The 17,918-nt window shown below is 44.4% G+C and overlaps 1 protein-coding gene across 1 annotated transcript; it reads right to left on the bottom strand.

The window, feature by feature from the left end:
• Positions 1-732: 732 nt before the first annotated feature.
• On the bottom strand, positions 733-17,466 carry LOC147122222 (uncharacterized). Its single transcript, XM_085983138.1, has 2 exons — positions 17,167-17,466; positions 733-4,973 (listed from the first exon to the last, which is right to left on the bottom strand). The coding sequence occupies exons 1-2, from the start codon at positions 17,192-17,194 to the stop codon at positions 3,739-3,741; spliced, it is 1,263 nt and encodes a 420-aa protein (XP_085839264.1). The 5' UTR covers positions 17,195-17,466; the 3' UTR covers positions 733-3,738.
• Between the last annotated feature and the right edge of the window lie 452 nt (positions 17,467-17,918).

Here is a 17,918-nt window from a genome sequence, read left to right as displayed (position 1 = left end):
GCAGGGATCTGTACTGTTAGTTTTTAGACTACCCTCATCCAGTAAACACCTGTTGATTGTTGATCTGCAGTCTTCGTCTATTTATTGAAGAACACCATATCTTAAATTCACGGATTTAACAATAACAAAGCTTATTCACTATGTATGTATAGGTTACTTTTATCTGTATTCTGGGGAGTAGAATCGGAAATATTGGTTGCATGCTTCAAAATATGACAGATTAGTGTATTTTTACGCTTTCATTTATCTTGCATTCCCTCTCTGTCAACCGAGAAACATAGCTGGAAACATAGCAGTTCAATTTAAGAAATCGCAATTTCCTGAGAACACCGCACAAATCTTTTAGACCCGACCTTCGGCCTCCTGCTGATTTTACCGCCGGAAGGAGCGCGTCGCTCCAGAGCTTCTGCGCTGCGCTCAGTTAAATCAGCAGGCAGCACCAAAATATCGCTGCTGCCTGCGCTCTTTCTGCGGGCGGCCGTGAACCTTGGCCCGCGGTGGCACCGTTTTCGGGCTTAATTGAGTTTCGAGGCTGATAAGTTTTAAAATTGGAATATTTAGGTAGTGTCAAAAGCAAAAGCTCACAGTTTTTGGGCAAAGGCATCATTGCTAATGACGTCAGATTATTTTCCAGGTCACAATACCTGGCTGCGATGTATAGAGGAATTAATGATATGAAACTCCATTTTTAAAAAACACTGAAAGCAGATATGAAAGACACAACTAGAAGTATTTGTTGCTACTGAAGCAATATTGCAAAAGGAACAGTTTTATGTCAAGTGTAAAACAATGATCTTGTAAATAAGGAACAATGGGCTAACCAGGGCTACAGATTACACACATTACTCTAATCTAGCTTAAATTAACATTAGAAGGCACAATTATTTTTAAAGTGATATTATAGACCCTCTTTCCTTCATTTTGAGCAGATATGTAGTTTCTGGTACAATCCATCGAAGTAGTCACATCATTGCCAGCGTGGCAGCATTGACACAATGAGCAGATTGCTAGAGAGCACATCAAAAACCAGACAGAAAGATTCTAAATAACAACAGGAAACGCTGGAAAAACTCAACAGGCCAGGCAGCATCGGTGGAGAGAGAAATGGAGTTCTAATGCTGACCCACAAAATTGTGCTGTTCTGTGCAAGTTCACAGTTCATATTCTTGATTGTGAAAAGTAAACATCACATGGAGGGGTCCAGACAGACTTCAAATTGAAAGTACAGTTATTTACATCTTTTCTAACTTCCGTTTAACTCTGAAATGATCCCAGCATTGGTACTCAGGATGATGCTTAGACGGACGATGCTTAAGTTAACAATAAAGTACCATATTGTCTCTTCATGAAGTTGTTGTGGCAAGGAAGCCACAAGCTCTTGGCTTTACAACTTTGTGACTGGGTACTTGATTATGATCATTTGCTCTGATATATAAAACAATAACACCCAAGTTCAAATGTCATAAAATATGCAGGAAAGCCCAGCTTATGTATTGTGTTTTACTACACAGATATAGTACTGTATTAATGCTAGCTATAGTACTATTATAAATGGCTCGCTTGAAAAGCATAAAGCATTATCAATTTATGAAAGCGTCAAGTGACAAATTATTCAAAAATAATAGAGCTACATGTAAGTACAGTGAACCTAGTGCTCCCAGATCACAATCCAACTCTTGATGGCCTTTCCTACTACTGCTTGAACCAGCTGCTGGGAGGTGACAATTCACCCACCTTCCCACAACATCACTCTGGGGTGCAAAAGTTGGTGTCTGAATGGTGTCAATGTACCACCAATTGTTTTGGTACATTTAAAACACTTTCCTAAGGGCCCCAATGGCTCTCTGTGTAAATGCATCAAGTGGCGTGCCGCTATGCAATAGAGACAAGAACAGCACTGATCTCAGCAGGAACAGCAGTGGGAGTGCTACAATTGGCCTTGTTGTCCCTTGGGCTAGGAAGAGTGAAAAACTGGCAGGGTTACACTCATTAGGACTATCTCAGTAATCCTCTCAGAAAGTTTATGGGTATCAGATGAAGGCAGGATTGTGTTGACTCCATAGTTGAATATTTTGCTGAATATTTTGCTGACCTTCAAGCCTGGATTTTACTTTTCCTGTCCCAGGAGCGTTGGGAAGGGGCTTCCACCTGTTGCTGTGTCTCCACCATGACCCCGGCCCAGCTTCCTGGGTCAGGGGTCATTCAGTATGTAGGCTTGGCTCCTGGCGGAAACCCCGCCAGCAACTAGGAGCCCGCCACTGCCATGCTGGTGAATTCGGGGAGTGCTGCAGTGAGACTGCCGCTGCAGTGCCCGAAGGTGTGGAGCCTGTCTGAAAGGGGCCACAGGGCCCTGAAGATCAGAGGGCAACTTGAATTTTAGGCCGCAGCCTGAGCCGAGGCCCAACAAAGGTAAGATTTTGGGACCTGAGGGGAGGCCCACTACTGGGCCCTGTCCCTCCAACGTGGCCGTTAGCAGACCTTCCACCACTGTCTCAGGGACTACCGACACCCCCTCATTGCAGTCCCTGGGTGTGGTAGTGGCACGGGTGGAAGGCAGGTAAGTGGGGTGACTGGCTAGGCCCCCCCTCCTGCCATTATTTACATGCTGTGGGTGGGGCAGGGGCGTCTGGTAGTCACCTTGGCGGGGATAGGGAAAGAAAGCAGTAGGCCTTACAGGCCAATTTTCTTGCTGTTTCAGACACTCTCCTTTCCAATATGACTGCCTAAGTTCACCCTTTAATGTGACCACTTGGATGAAGTACTGAAAATTAATGTTCCGTCACTACAACATATATTCATGAAGTATGCTAAATATATCCAAGGGCGGGCAGGAGGTAAATTCCGAAAATCTTGCCAAACAGGCAGTCACACCCGTCGGTCTGGTATAGCGAGTAAGATTGGTTTGAGAGAGATCAGAAATGATGACACCATTATGACACCAGCCTTTTCTCTATTCTGATTATTTGAATTTAACATTGAACTGCTAAAAACTGGGTATAGAAGCCTGATCAAACTCATAAGCCTCGATTTTACCCTAACCTGCCTGGTGGGTTAGGGGAGGGTTCCAGTTTGGAAGCATGTTTTACACCTGGTCTGATTTTACTCTCCATTAACTTCAATCAGACGGGGTGTAAAATGGGCGTCCGACCTAAACCCACCCAATTCCTGCCAGGTGGGTTAGGGTACAATCGGGGCTATAGTTTCAGATTCCTAGACTGAACTATTGGTGTCTGCCATAAAGACAGTACATCTTTTTCTAATTGGTATATTTTTTTGATACTGGATTGTACTTAGAAATCGTTCAAAATTAACATTATCTAGAAAATGACAGCAAATGATTTTACTGGCACCATTTTGGATCCTTTCTCGCCTCTCCGACTCCCCTGAATTGGCTTTATATTTACCTACAGGAGATTTGCATCTCATTGAGAGCAACTGCTGATGGGAAAACAACTCTAAATTTGAACTTTGTGTTGAACCAAGGTAAGAACACTACTTTGACATCCCATATGTTGAAGGACAGTGGTAATGTTGGGCTTCATTGCCCCAATTGTAAGCCTGCAATTTAACCTCAGTAATGTGCCCCCTCCACACCAGCCATTCTATTTTTATTCTTCACATATAAACGTGTTAACCAACAAGTCATTTGTCCAGCTCCACCAGCCCAAGGCAATTTTCCAGACTGCCAAATGTTTTAATTTAGCTTTTGTGACATCTTTTACAAATGGTCCCGTGTCACTAGGACAAGTCAATATTTTCATATTCGCCATGGTCGGAGTCATCTAATTCAATACCAGGAACAAGATTATAGTAGTTTGCTGTCTTATTCATATAGAGCCTTTGACGATCTGCCTCTTGTAGCTCCTCGGTGACACTCTCCAGTTCTGGCTCAGCATGGACTTCCTCAACTTCTTCTTCCACTTTATTATTTGACATTTTAAGATAGATCTCGTCAACATGCGTGATTGAGTCAACAGAACCACCGAGCTTTATCTCCACCTCTTCATACAAGTCACGGTTACTCCCTAGCAGTGCTGTTGAGGGACGCAACATGAACTGGTTTCTGGCGAGGATGCTGTTTTCATGTCCTATGGGGGTGGGAGTTGTCTCTGGAGTCCTGCACGTTATGTAGTGATGGTCCTCCACATTCGTAAAGCCAGACTTCTCGATGGTGCAAATCTGATTGTCTTGTCCAATAGCTTTAAAATTAGATCTTCTTCTTCTGCAGCAGTACCAACACAACACCAGAGCAAAAACCAAGATCAATGGCAGGCAAATGAAGAGAGCTGTGAGACCATGGGACCTGCAGATATCTGAGCGATGAATGTCTATGATATTCAGACCTTGAGGGTGCTTTGGTGTGTAGCACATGGGCACATTTTCTGATCCACTGATGCTTATGTTTACAGTAATATATTTTGCCAACCCATCATACAAGGCACATGTACACTGCAAGGTGTTATTGAAAAGAGACAATATCACAAGGCTTGATTTAAAGACACTAGGAGGAATAGAAATCAAATTGTTGGAGTCCAGGTACAGCTCCTGAATCTGGTCCGAAGCCTCTAAAATGTTCTCTGGTAACTCCTGAAGGTGGTTTTCCTCCAGGTGAAGGATCTTTAAGCTGGGTGCATTTGTTAGGAAGTTAGAAGGTAATCGCTCCAATTGATTGTGGTCCAGATATAGGACCTCCAGAGAGCTTGGGTTTTCATCCACATCATAAATGTCTGATATGTTACAACTTGACAGGTCTAGGACCTTGATTCCTGTCAGGTTAGTGAAGACATTCCACTGAAGGGCACCAATGGAAGAACCAGTGAAGTTTAAGCAACATTGTTCTCCCACCTGGCTAAACTTAAAGGTCCTGAAATCAAGATTGCCATCACACTTGCAGACTCCATTTGCAGCCACTGGACCCCAAACAGATGCTAGTAGTAGAATCCACTGCTGCAGCCATTTCGATAATCTTGGACCTGAGAAAAACAGATTAGCACATGGTCAAATGACAGGAGTAGCACAGTAACAAAAAAGCCAGGAGTATGTGTGACATACTGCCTGTTGATTTCTTCAATAACTAGGCTAAATCTGGTTGATAAGTTAACAAAGTCTTTATTCAAGCCTAAAAAGACAACAAAAAACTTACCTAACCCTTCCTCTGGCCCTGGATCCCATCCCCAGCAGGGTTGGCCTGGTGGGGAAGCCACCATTGTTCCTCTGCTCAGGCCTCAGGTTAAAATAGCAGATCAGGCCCCAGTAACATCATTGGAGTCTGCATATTTAGAGAGGGCCCCACTGGCTTCCAGCGAATGTATTTGCTGCCTGCAATTTGAAATTTCAGTCGGCCAGTTCGGAGCAGGAAAGGCGAGAGAAAGTCCCCCACCCCATTTAACTGTCCCCACTCCCCCCTGCCAGATTTCCACCTTCTCAGCTGGGAAATGCTATATGGCACAGGAGCAACCTGAATGAGGGAAGGGAAAATTACAAAAGTATACTTTTAATATAAAGTTATGTGAAGATCACAGCTTCAAAACCATCTGTAATCAACTTCACTACTAGAAAGCAAGGCAAACATATTTCTGCCATTGTATTTCCTCTTACTAAGCTAACATCATTGTGATGCCAACAACTTAGGATGTTCTAAGCTGTGAACACTATTCCACTGTCTTCCCTGTAATTCATGGTGTTTGAAGTGCTTTGGGACACTTCTGAGAGATGTGATAAGGTGCTATATGAATGCAAGTCTCTTCTTTTTCCACCTTTCCCTGCAGAATGGCACAGTAATATAAAAATGATTTTTTTAATGCTACAGTATATTCTTTTTATTTCAAAGTTAGTTAATTGAAATGACTGGATAATTAATTTCTTTCGTGCACAAAATGACTGAATTATTAGCATGCTGTAGACAACAGAGGTGAATTATTTTAGGCATGGTACCCTTTCATAGGGCACACACCTGCACATCCAATGTTGGCAGCCTTTTAAACTGTCTTCGCTCATGCCAACACTTTCTAGCAATTACAATAATTTCTTCATTATTGTACTTTTTTTAAAAGTTAAAACGTTGTCCTTTGTTTTCTGCTACTTTATAATGCCTGCCTGATCCTTCAACACACTACGGGGGCGATTTTCGCCAAATATTTTCGGCACTAAAGAGCCTCCAAGGTGGCCAAGATGGGGTCTTAAGCTGCAACTCTGGTTTAGCCCGCGTTTAGCGCAAGACACCATCTTGATAAAGGAGCTGAAGCCTGCACTAGGAACGGCTGCCCGGAGGCTCATTTAAACAGCTGATTGCCACTTAAAATGCCTGCTAGCGCTCATTAAAGAGGTTGCATGGCATTTTGGTTGTTGGCGCTTCAACTAACACCCTCTCCTAACAGCGACCAGCTGTTTGGAAGTAAACACGCCGTTTATGTCGATTTCAAGCGCTACTTAAAGGGATACTCACCATTGCATCGTCAGTACTGCTGGAGCTGTGAAGAGGATCTCTGAAACACATCGGGAGATTTTCTGGGACACTTTGTCAAGACTTTACCAACACTCTAGTGACATTTATTCTGCAAATTCTCTGAGGACTTCACCTAAATAGATTAAGCGCTGTGCTAATCCACCTTATTGGGCACCATATAGGAGTCACCAGGAGAAAGGGAGTGCTTGGGCATGGGCATCTTGCTAGGGGTTCCCGTTGGTCTGGATGAGGAATGGGAGGAGGACATGAGGCCAGACAGAGCAGCACCAGCCGCTGCAGGAGAGAGGGACAGGAGGGCGAGGTGGCATCCTTCACCCCGCAGCAGTACAGAACATCCCTTCTCCTCCACCAAGACCTCCAGTGCCATGTCCAAGAACCGATGCGCCCCCTCACTCAGTCCGTGAGCCACCCTGAAACCTGCTGCTGTGTGTCAGTCAGCCCACTCCACACCTTCAGTGGAAGTGCGTGAGTGCAGGCTACATATACAGCTCCAGGAAAATTGCGTCTAATTAGCACTTGAGTGCTCAACCCCGCAGTTGTCAGTTTCAGCACCTGCAGGCACGTTTAAATCATGATAATCATCAATTAGCCCGAAAATTACGTACTAAATCCACACTTTCAAACAGGCATTTCTTATTAGCGCAGAAACATAGAAACATAGAAGATAGGAGCAGGAGTAGGCCATTCGGCCCCTCGAGCCTGCTCCGCCATTCAATGAGATCATGGCTGATCATCCAAATTCAGTACCCTGTCCCTGCCTTTTCCCCACATCCCTTGATCCCTTTAGCCTTAAGAAATATATCTAACTCCTCAACTGCCTTCTGTGGTAGAGAATTCCACAGGTTCACCACTCTCTGGGTGAAGAAATTCCTCCTCATCTCTGTCATAAATGGCTTACCCCTTATCTTTAGACTGTGACCTCTGGTTCTGGACTCCCCCGCCATCGGGAACATCCTTCCTGCATCTAGTCTGTCTAGTCCTGTTAGAATTTTATAAGTTTCAATGAGATTCCCTCTCATTCTTCTAAACGCCAGCGAGTATAAGCCCAATCGACCCAATCTCTCCTCATACGTCATTCCTGCCATCCCAGGTATCAGTCTGGTGAATCTTCGCTGCACTCCCTCCATGGCAAGAACATCCTCAGATAAGGCGACCAAAACTGCACACAATACTCAAGGTGTGGTCTCACCAAGGCCCTGTACAACTGCAGCAAGACATCCCTGTTCCTGTACTCAAACCCTCTCACTACGAAGGCCAACATACCATTTGCCTTCTTAACCGCCTGCTGCACCTGCATGCTTACCTTCAGTGACTGGTGCACAAGGACACCCAGGTCTCGTTGCACTTCCCCTTCTCCCAATCTATTGCTGTTCAAATAATAATCTGCCTTCCTGTTTTTGCCACCAAAGTGGATAACCTCGCATTTATCCACATTATACTGCATCTGCCATGCATCTGCCCAATCACCCAACCTGTCCAAATCATACTGGAGTTTCTCGGCATCCTCCTCACAGCACACACGCCCACCCAGCTTTGTGTTGTCTGCAAACTTGGAGATATTACATCTAGTTCCCTCGTATAGATCATTAATATATATTGTAAATAGTTGGGGTACTAGGACCAATCCCTGCGGTACCCCACTAGTCACTGCCTGCTACTCGGAAAAAGACCCATTTATTCCAACTTTTTGCTTCCTGTCTGCCAACCAGTTCTCTATCCAAGTCAGTACCTTGCCCCCAATCCCATGTGCCTCAACTTTACATGCTAATCACTTATGCGGGACCTTATCGAAAGCCTTCTGAAAGTCCAAATACACCACATCCACTGGTTCTCCCTTATCTATTCTACCAGTTACATCCTCAAAAAATTCCAATAGATTAGTCAAGCACGATTTACCTTTTGTAAATCCATGTTGACTTTGTCCGATCCTGTCACTGTTTTCCAAGTGCTCTGCTATTACATCTTTTATAATGGACTCTAGCATTTTCCCCATTACCGATGTCAGGCTTACCGGTCTATAATTCTCTGTTTTCTCTCTACCACCTTTTTTGAACAGTGTGGTAACATTAGCTACCCTCCAATCCATGGGAACTGTTCCAGAGTCTGTAGAATTTTGGAAGATGATCAGCAATGCATCTACTATTTCTAGGGCCATTTCCTTAAGTACCCTAGGATGTAGATTATCAGGCCCTGGGGATTTATCGGCCTTCAATCCCGCCAATTTCCCTAACACCATTTCCCTACAAATACTGATTTCATTCAGTTCCTCCCTCATTAGACCCTATGTTCCCCGACATCTCTGGGTGGTTATTTGTGTCCTCCTTTGTGAAGACAGAACCAAAGTATGTATTTAATTGGTCTGCCATTTCTTTGTTCCCCATTACAAATTCCCCAGATTCTGACTGCAAGGGACCTACGCTTGACTTCAGCAATCTTTTTCTCTTCACATATCTATTAAAGCGTTTACAGTCAGTTTTTATGTTCCCCGCAAGCTTACTCTCATACTCTATTTTCCCCCTCTTAATTAATCCCTTTGTCCTCCTTTGCTGAATCCTAAACTGCTCCCAATCCTCAGGTTTACTGCTTTATCTGGCCAATTTATATGTCCTCTCCTTGGATCTTATGCTATCTCTAATTTCCTTTGTTAACCACGGTTGAGTCACCTTTTTTGTTTTATTTTTATGCCAAACAGGGATGAACAAATTCTGTAGTTCATCCATGCACTCTTTGAATGTTTGACATTGCCTATCCACTGTCAATACTTTGAGTAACATTCCCCAATCAATCCTACCCAACTCGCGCCTCATACCATCGTAGTTTCCTTTATTTAAATTCAGGACCCTAGTCTCTGAGTCAACTACTTCACTCTCCATCTTAATGAAGAATTCTATCATATTAGGATCGCTCTGCCCCTATTTAATGCCTGTTTTCACTCTTTGGCCAAAATAACCCCCTACAACTCTGTACCACAGAGCACACTACAGTCCAAACACCATATGTCCCAAGACAAGACCATTATGCTGCCTCAATCTATTTATATTATAAGAAGGATTGTGTCCATGGGTCTGCTGTTCATCCATGTGAGCCATATCTTTGGTGTGCAGTAGCCTTTTGACTGGTTACCAGTGATCAATCAAATACCAGTGCTACACTCACCAGCCTCTGCTGTACCTCAGTCCCTGGCCACCTGTGCTCTAACCTTCTGCCCTGGTGCTTCTTTGTACCAGGTTCCAACCCCTACCCGCTTCTTGCCAGGCCTCAGGGTTCACCCCCACTTCCTCCCAGGCTGGTCTAATTCAGCTTCTGGTCAATGGTGACCCCCTGGATGTTGATGGTGGAGGGTGGGGGGGGAACTCTGTGATGATGGCGCCATTGAAAGTCAAAGGGCTTTCGAGATCGTCATTATCTGACACTTATATAATGCAAATGTTACCTGCCACCTGTCAGCCCAAGCTTGGATGTTATCCATGCTCTGCTGTAGGCTGGCATAGGCAGCTTCATTATTAAAAAAGTTGTGAATGGAGCTGAACTCTGTGTCCTTGTTAGTGAACAGCCCCACTCTTGACCTTATGAGGGGGTGGAGGGGGAGTCATTGACGAAGCAGCTGAAGATGGTTGGGCCAAGGATGCTTCCCTGAGGAACTCCTGCAGCACTGCCCTGGGGCTGTGATGATTGCCCTCTGACACCCACAATCATCTTCCTTTACATCAAGTATGATTCCAGCCACTGGCGGGTTCTCCCTTTGACCCCCACTGACTTCAGTTTTACTGGGGATCCTTGGTGCTGATGGTCTTCCTGCAGCTAATAAAAGAACTGCTCCAATGGCAGCAGCAAAGCCACAAGTTATCAACTAGTCTTTTTATATTTAAACTTATACATTAGCCAACAGGATACACCACACTGTGGAAAAACAAACCACTGAATGATTTTTCCCCACCTAGCTCATTCATTTTACAGATTTGTCAGTTATGCATCAATTCGTGTTTTTTGGAGAGTAAATCAGAGTAGAACATGTTATCCTCTATATAACTTATCTGGTTCTTTTTTTGGGGAGGAGGGCGGGGAGGGAAAGGGAATGATGTTTCCACTAGGTCTGGTCAGTCTGCACACACTGACCCAATTCGGTATAAAATGTATTGTTTCGCAACTTTCCTGAAACTCGAAAAATGCTTTCATTTAAAAAAATAAAACACAAGTAATAATGTTTGAGTAATATCAAATCCTTTGTGTGAGTACAACTTTAATAACAGTATGATAAGGGGCCTGATAATAATAGCACATTGAATAAAACCTTCCTTATCTTAGCCCAGCTCCCATTAGGAATTCCATCCGTACCCACACCCTTTCCTGAGGCATATAAAGGCATTGACGTGTGTATTTCCTGTAATAAACTATTATAAACAGTTTGTACCACTCAGTAAAGAAAAATAAACTGTAACATGAAAATCCTGCATAAAGTGGAGCTGGTTATGTTCAATTATTTTAGTGACCTACAAGTTAAAATAATGTTGATACCCTCTAAGGTGCGGTAGAGGAGACTTTAATAGGCTTACATAGAGAGGAGTATACAATAACACAGCACTGCACCATTGCTTGTCTATGGTGGACCCTAGAAATATTTTTACTTTTCTAATTTATTTCGCATTTTAATCTTTTAGCCACTTTTAGATCTTCCAGTCTTATGTTCTACACAATGGTCGAGAGCTCCGCCTGATGGCCCGTTTCTAGTCATCGACCTAGCCTGCTCTGTTCAACTTGCCTGGGAGCGGCTCAAGCCTGGATTGTTTCTTCCTGACACTTCACCCCGGTAGCAACAGCGGAGATGGTGGATTTTCTGATGTGTGCATTTCTGTAGGAGGAATGGTGAACCTTGGACTTTGTCTGTGCCGCACACAACTGCCCACACAAAAACCTCTGGGTTCCTCTCATTACAATAATACAGATTCCTGGCCTGAAACTCCCCTACCATTAGGGGTTTAGGGAGAGGAGAGGGGGTGGGTGGTATTTGTGTGTTGCTGCAGCAATGTAAGGTACTGAAGCAGCTATTTCAAGGTAAGTGACCAAATGTTGGATGTCAAAAATAATTGTATGCAAAAAAATTAACTTGATACAAAATTGATTGCGTGGCAAAAATAATTAGATGGAACCAAATATCTGGATGGAAAAAAAAATTTAAGGAAACAAAATGTGGTAAACTGAGTCCCTGTACAAATGATGCACAGCAAGGTGGAGATACTGTTACATAAGGTGAGTACATGGAGAGTTGCCATGTTTGGCACATCAGTCCGAACAAGAACAGTGTAGCAAGCCTGGCAGGAGGTGGGAGCAATGGCCAATACTGAGTACAGCACCTACAGGCTCTGAGAACAGTAAAATATGGCAGATCTTAAGAAAGCTGTCACACTAAGGCTATCCAACAGTACCGTTTAATAAATAGATGGCCCAAGTATACATGCCATAAAATGTTACCTGCCAACCTGCTACACATTTACTGCTGGCCCATGCAAAGCCCTCAGCTCATTCATTGCTTATCATGCATACTCGTACTCTAGCAGGGCTATCAATCAAGCTGCCACTTACAACTGAAACCCTAACATTTTAAAAGGGATTCACGTAGAAAATCAATGTAATGCGACCTATCTGCAAAATGTCCTTAAAAAAAGAACTTGCATATCACAACCTCAGGACATCCCAAACCACTTTACAGCCAATTAAGTACTTTTAAAATATAGTCATTATTGTAATGTAAGGATATGCAGCAGCCAATTTGCAGATGCAGACCCACAAACAGCAATCAGATAAATGACCAGATAATCTGTTTTAGTGATGTTGGTTGAAGAATGAACCTGCTTCTGTTGGTGGTGGTTGAGTGATAAATATTGGCCTCTCCTGCTGTTCGTCAAATAGTGCCATGGGATCTTTAATATAAGAACATAAGAAATAGGAGCAGGAGTAGGCCATTCGGCCCCTCGAGCCTGCTCCACCATTCAATAAGATCATGGTTGATCTTCTACATCTATTTCACCATCCTGCCCTATCCCCATATCCCTTGATTTCCTTAATATCCAAAAATCTATTGATCTCTGTCTTGAATATGCTCAACGACTCAGCATCCACAGCCCTCTGGGGTAGAGAATTCCAAAGATTCACAACCCTTAGAGTGAAGAAATTTCTCCTAATTTCAGTCTTAAATGGCCGACCCCTAAATCTGAGACTGTGACCATTAGTTCTAGACTCCCCAGCCAGGGGAAACATCCGCCCTGCATCTACCCTGTCAAGCCCTGTAAGAATTTTATATGTTTCAATGAGATCACCTCTCATTCTTCTAAACTCTAGGGAATATAGGCATAGTCTACTCAATCTCTCCTCATAGGACAATCCCCTCATCCCAGGAATCAGTCTAGTGAACCTTTGTTGCACTCCCTCTAAGGCAAATGTATCTTTCCTTAGATAAGGAGACCAAAACTGTACACAGTACTCCAGATGTTGTCTCACCAAAGGCCTATATATTTGAAGTAAGACTTCTTTACTCTTATACTCCAATCCCCTTGTAATAAAGGTTAACATACCATGGCCTAGAAATTCAGTATTGCCACGTTTGGGGCGCTACAGCCGGGCATTCGCTAAATTTAGCGCCCAGCGCAACTTAGCGCTACCTTCGCCGAAATTGAGTTGCATCGCCCCAAGAGGTTGCTGCTGCGCTAAAGCAGACGATGCACGACTCTCATAAGGCGCTAAGCCGGCGAGCCGAGGCGCTAACACCGAGGGCGGGCGCAGCACTGGTGCGGCGAGTTGCTGATTGAAGGCAGACACGCTGGCGCCGGTCAGCTCTTAAAGGGGGAGGGTCGATTTGTTTGGCTGACACGCCCTGCACACTGCAGCCCTGAAGCAAGGCCTGACCATTGCTGGTTCATCAGTTCTACACCCAGGACCATGGAGAAGGCCGCTATTCTTCCAAATCCCATTACATGCTCTTGCTGCTTGTCTAGGGTCATGGGGAAGGAGATGTACTGACGTCTCATTCTGAAAAGAGCATTGGTCACCTGGCGGATGCAGCAATGTACCGCGAACTGGGAAATGTTGGCAATGTCCCCAGTAGCGGATTGGAAGGAGCCGGTGGCATAGAAGTTGAGAGCCACCGTCACCTTCACTGCCACCAACAGAGACGTCCTGCTCCTCAGCTGTGGCTACAGATCTCTGCGAAGCAGGTGGCAGATCTCAGTGACCACCTCCCTTCTGAATTGCAGCCTCCGAACACACTGCTCTTCAGACATGTTCAGATATGAGAACTGCTGGTGGTATACCCTGGGTGGGCAAGGCCTCCTGTGCCAACGCCTGTTGGTCCTTCTCCGTCTGGCCATGACTGTCACTCTCTCATGGCGTCTCTGAGCCCTTTGAATGCAATGGAGAAGCCCAACGTTTCCACCCATTGCAGCCCCCATTATATGTGGCGACTCAAGGCTATGGCACTGAAAGTTAAATCCAAGTGCAAAGCTCTGGCCTGAAGCCAGAAGTACCTGTGCGAGCGCTGAGTCAAAGCAGAAAGCTCTCTCCCTTTGTCTCTCTCCAAATATCCGTCTCTCACACAGGATTGGCACAAAATGGCTGCCACTTATAATGCAGGAGGAGTCCCCTTTAAATAGCGCCCCCCACGCCCCGCAGCGACTGGGAACCGTTCCCCTCTACCAGTCGCTGGGGGCGCCAGGCGCACAGAAGGGCGGCGCCACTGAAGTTCCGGTTCGGGGCGCACCAAGGGCGTTGCACCATGAAATGACGTCAGGATCTGCGCACGCAGCTGAGCGGGCGCTGCGGTTTTGCGCCACCGCTAAATCTTGAGTGAAGTTCGCGAGAGGCGCAGATCGCGCTGCGCCCGGGTGCTAGCCGCTTAGAGCCCCACTTCTCCTCCTCCTAAGGCGCTAGCGGCTGGCGCTAACAACTGAATTTCTAGGCCCATTTGTTTTCCTAATTGCTTGCTGTATCTGCATGTTAACTTTCTGGGATTCATGTACAAGGAGACCCAGGTCCTTCTGAATACCAGCATTTCCCAGTCTCTCACATTTTAAAAAAATTCTGATTTTCTATTTTTTCTATTAAAGTGGATAACTTCACATTTTTCCACATTATATTCCATTTGCCATGTTCTTGCCCACTCACTTAACCTGTCTATATCCCTTTGCAGCCTCTTTGCATCCTCTTCACAGCTCCTCTTCACAGCTTTATATCGACCTGAGAGGGAAAACAGGGCCACAGTTGAATGCCACTGCCTCAGTACTGCACTGCAGTGCCAGTTTACACTATGTGCTCAAGTCTCTGGGGTGGGGTTTAAATCCACAACTTTCTGACTCAGAGGCAAAAGTATTACCACATGTACGACAAGGCTGATACTTGCACTGAAATGTAATGTGATGAAATTGGGGCTGTTGTGTCATGTTCCTAATCAGTCACTGGTTTGATACATTCGGAGGACAGCAAATTGACATGCTTAATGAGATGGCGGTGTATATTCAAATATTTTCATATTTGACACCAAGTATATGTTGCTCATGCAAGAACTATGGGAATTTCAGCTTTTTTTCAATTGCTTTTCAGTTACTTGATTTCCTGATCTATAGTTTACATGTACCCAGTGTAATTACATTTCTGAGTACCTCACGGACATGCCAAGCAGCCAGCTCCTTGTGATTGTATTTTGGAGTACTGATGAAGTTGCTGATGTGGTGCTTGGGCTACAGAGGGGATGCTGTCAATGTGTTCATTTGTCGCGAATTGTAGCTGTTAGTGTGATTTAAGTGGACTTAAATGTAGGATTCCAGACAGCTTCAGGCAGACAAAGTTGGTACAGTACTGAGGAGTCATTAGTGAAACACCCGAATAAGCAAATGTCATTGTGTTGTAAAGGTCCTTATTTGTTGGCCAGTGCTGACTTGCTCCTTGTGAGCTGATCTCGACTTTTCAGCCCCAGCTCTTGCTTTGTCGCAGTGATTTGCATGTAACCACACAAAGATCACAAGTCACCCTCACCACCAGTCAATGCACACAGTGCCCACGCTGCAGTCAGTCAGCAGCAGAAAAGGTGTTATATCTTCCAAAGGGATTTCAAAAGTAGAAGTCTTTTTCCCATGCAGATAGGATCAGTTAGTTCTTACCTATGCTTGGGAATGAACTTAATGGGCAATTTGTTGGTCTGGACTGCTGGGTTGAGTTTTCTGGGAACAACCAAGATCTCTGCCGTGAGCGCCCCATGGTAAACACTGCAGCAGTGTGAACCTCTTCCAATCCAGCTCTTACATATTTATCTTAACAATTCAATGAAAATAATGCAGCAACAACAATTGCAAGATTTCCTACATTACAACAGTGACTACACTTCAAAAGTACTGCATTGGCTGTAAAGCGCTTTGGGTCGTCCTGAGGTCGTGGAAGGCGCTATATAAATGCAAGTCTTTCTTTTCTTTCAAAAAACTTTTACAGTGATGAGATCGCCCTGATGAACTGCAAACAGACTGGTGGTTCTCAGTCCTACTTGTTCCTTGTTTCCTTCTTTAAAGCGACTGGTCTGAGGCATCCTGGGAGCAGTTATTATTGTCGATACACACCACTCCCCTCGCTCTGCCATCGGCAATGGGGGAAGTGAAACTCCTTAAAACGCCTCTTCCCAGGCTCAATCCCACTTACAGTTTTAAACCACAAAGGATAAGGAAGGACAGACGGGTACCAGTAAGTGTAGACTTGGCTATTTATCTCAGTGTGTGCCATAATCCAGATCAATGCAATTTTCCTGACTGTAATTCGCTACAGTTTTAAGGTCGGTAAATCTCGCCTTTACCGAGATTTCAGCCCCTTGAATTTATTACCAGTACAACAGCGCCAATGTAGGCGGAGATTTCAAGCTGTCGACATAAAGCAGGACAAATGACGAGCCGTTCCCTGGGCTACAGGGTAAACACTTCCATTTAATTCGAGCCTTAACTTTACAAAATATATATATTTTTAAAATCCAGAACTAAACAACCAAGCAGCCTGTGGCACCGAGTCTGATAATAACAGAAACATGACCTCAGCTCCACTTTCGTAAACGGCAGACTTTCCAACCCAACCAATGATAGATTTATTAATAACATTACAATAATAATTATTGGATCAGGCAGTCCTTCGGTGAATTTGGGCACGGTTTAGATGGGCAAACTAGTTGCAAAGTGACTCGCCAGTTTCTCCCAGAAGTAAAATAGTTTTCAGTCTTTGTTCTGACGGTGAATGTACTCAGAAAGGCCAAACGATCGCACCCTGTATATTAGTTCCTCTTTAGACTGGACTTTCCCCCAATTCTCTCCCAACAGTCTGGTCACTTCCCCGTTGCCGAGCACACCCATCCCCAGATCTAAAACCTCGACATCCGAGCTTATCCACAAGATTAAACACCTCATCAAAGCAATGCAAGAAACATCAAACCCCGCAATGGGATCGTTGACATGAATCATTTCTGTTTATTTAATGGACTAGCTGCGGTTTCAGGAGTTCTTCCCACTAGAATGTGAGAACTTATAATCCAGACTTGCTCTCAAAATATATTTATTTTACTGTCAATCGTTTTTAATATCGCTACTTTATTTAAATAAATACAAGTTTCAAGCCCAGGCCACTATATTCAATAGGATCAATCACGGAAAGGTTTTATTTCCAAACCCAAGTTCACTACTTACATTTAGTGCCTCCGTCGGACTCCCCCATTCCTACTTCAGGCAAGTTTAGACAGAAGCGGTCTCGCTAAAAAAAAAAGTATCTGAGTAGTTCTTGTTCTACTGGTTGCGGCTTCACATCCTGATTTTTTAAAAATATGTATTTATTCCGATGTATTTCCTGGTTAAGTGATGTGGGTGTGTCGATCACGGTGGTTGAGGGATATAGAGGGTGCAGTTCAATCCCTCTCCCTCGCTCTGCTCTGAGAAACTCCCTTGAAAGTGACCAGGTAAGAAATGCAACAAACACACTGACATCAGCCAGCATGAGCCGCTGATCCTCAATCCTCCCCCCACCCCCTCCCTCCCCCGATACCTGCTCAAGGGAGACACCTACCGTCAGACCTCAGGTTATTCTAAGGACGCAGAACACCCGAGTATTATTGGATCATATATTTCTGGCAAGGATTAACGAGTCCGCCTTTGAAATAAGAGACATTTCTAAACGCATTTCACCTACCTAAAATGAGTTTCAACTCATGCTTCGGATCCTCCCCTACTTCAGAACTGCTGCTATGTAATGATACCCTTACCTAACTAATACATATCCAAAAATAATAACAACAGAAAATGCTGGAAAAACTCAGCAGGTCAGGCAACATCCGTGGAGAGAAATTTGAGTTGACGTTTCGGGTCGAACCCTTCTTCAAAACTGGAAAGAAAAGAAAATAGATCGCAGGCAAGGCTGCGATCGAACAAAAGAGACAATAAAAGGT

Source organism: Somniosus microcephalus, chromosome 3 (assembly GCF_052327205.1).
Source record: "Somniosus microcephalus isolate GS21.2 chromosome 3, FLI_Smic_1.0, whole genome shotgun sequence".
Taxonomy (NCBI): Eukaryota; Metazoa; Chordata; class Chondrichthyes; order Squaliformes; family Somniosidae; genus Somniosus; species Somniosus microcephalus.
Note: the sequence above shows the minus strand (reverse complement) of the source record. Positions and strands in the feature narration are given on the sequence as shown.

Excerpts from the sequence above, each read along its gene's own strand:
- LOC147122222 (XM_085983138.1), bottom strand. The coding sequence starts at position 17,194 with ATGGGGGAGTCCGACGGAGGCACTAAAT. Across the intron at positions 4,974-17,166 it reads GTCCGACGGAGGCACTAAAT|GTCCAAGATTATCGAAATGG; the intron begins GTAAGTAGTGAA and ends TGTTTTTCTCAG.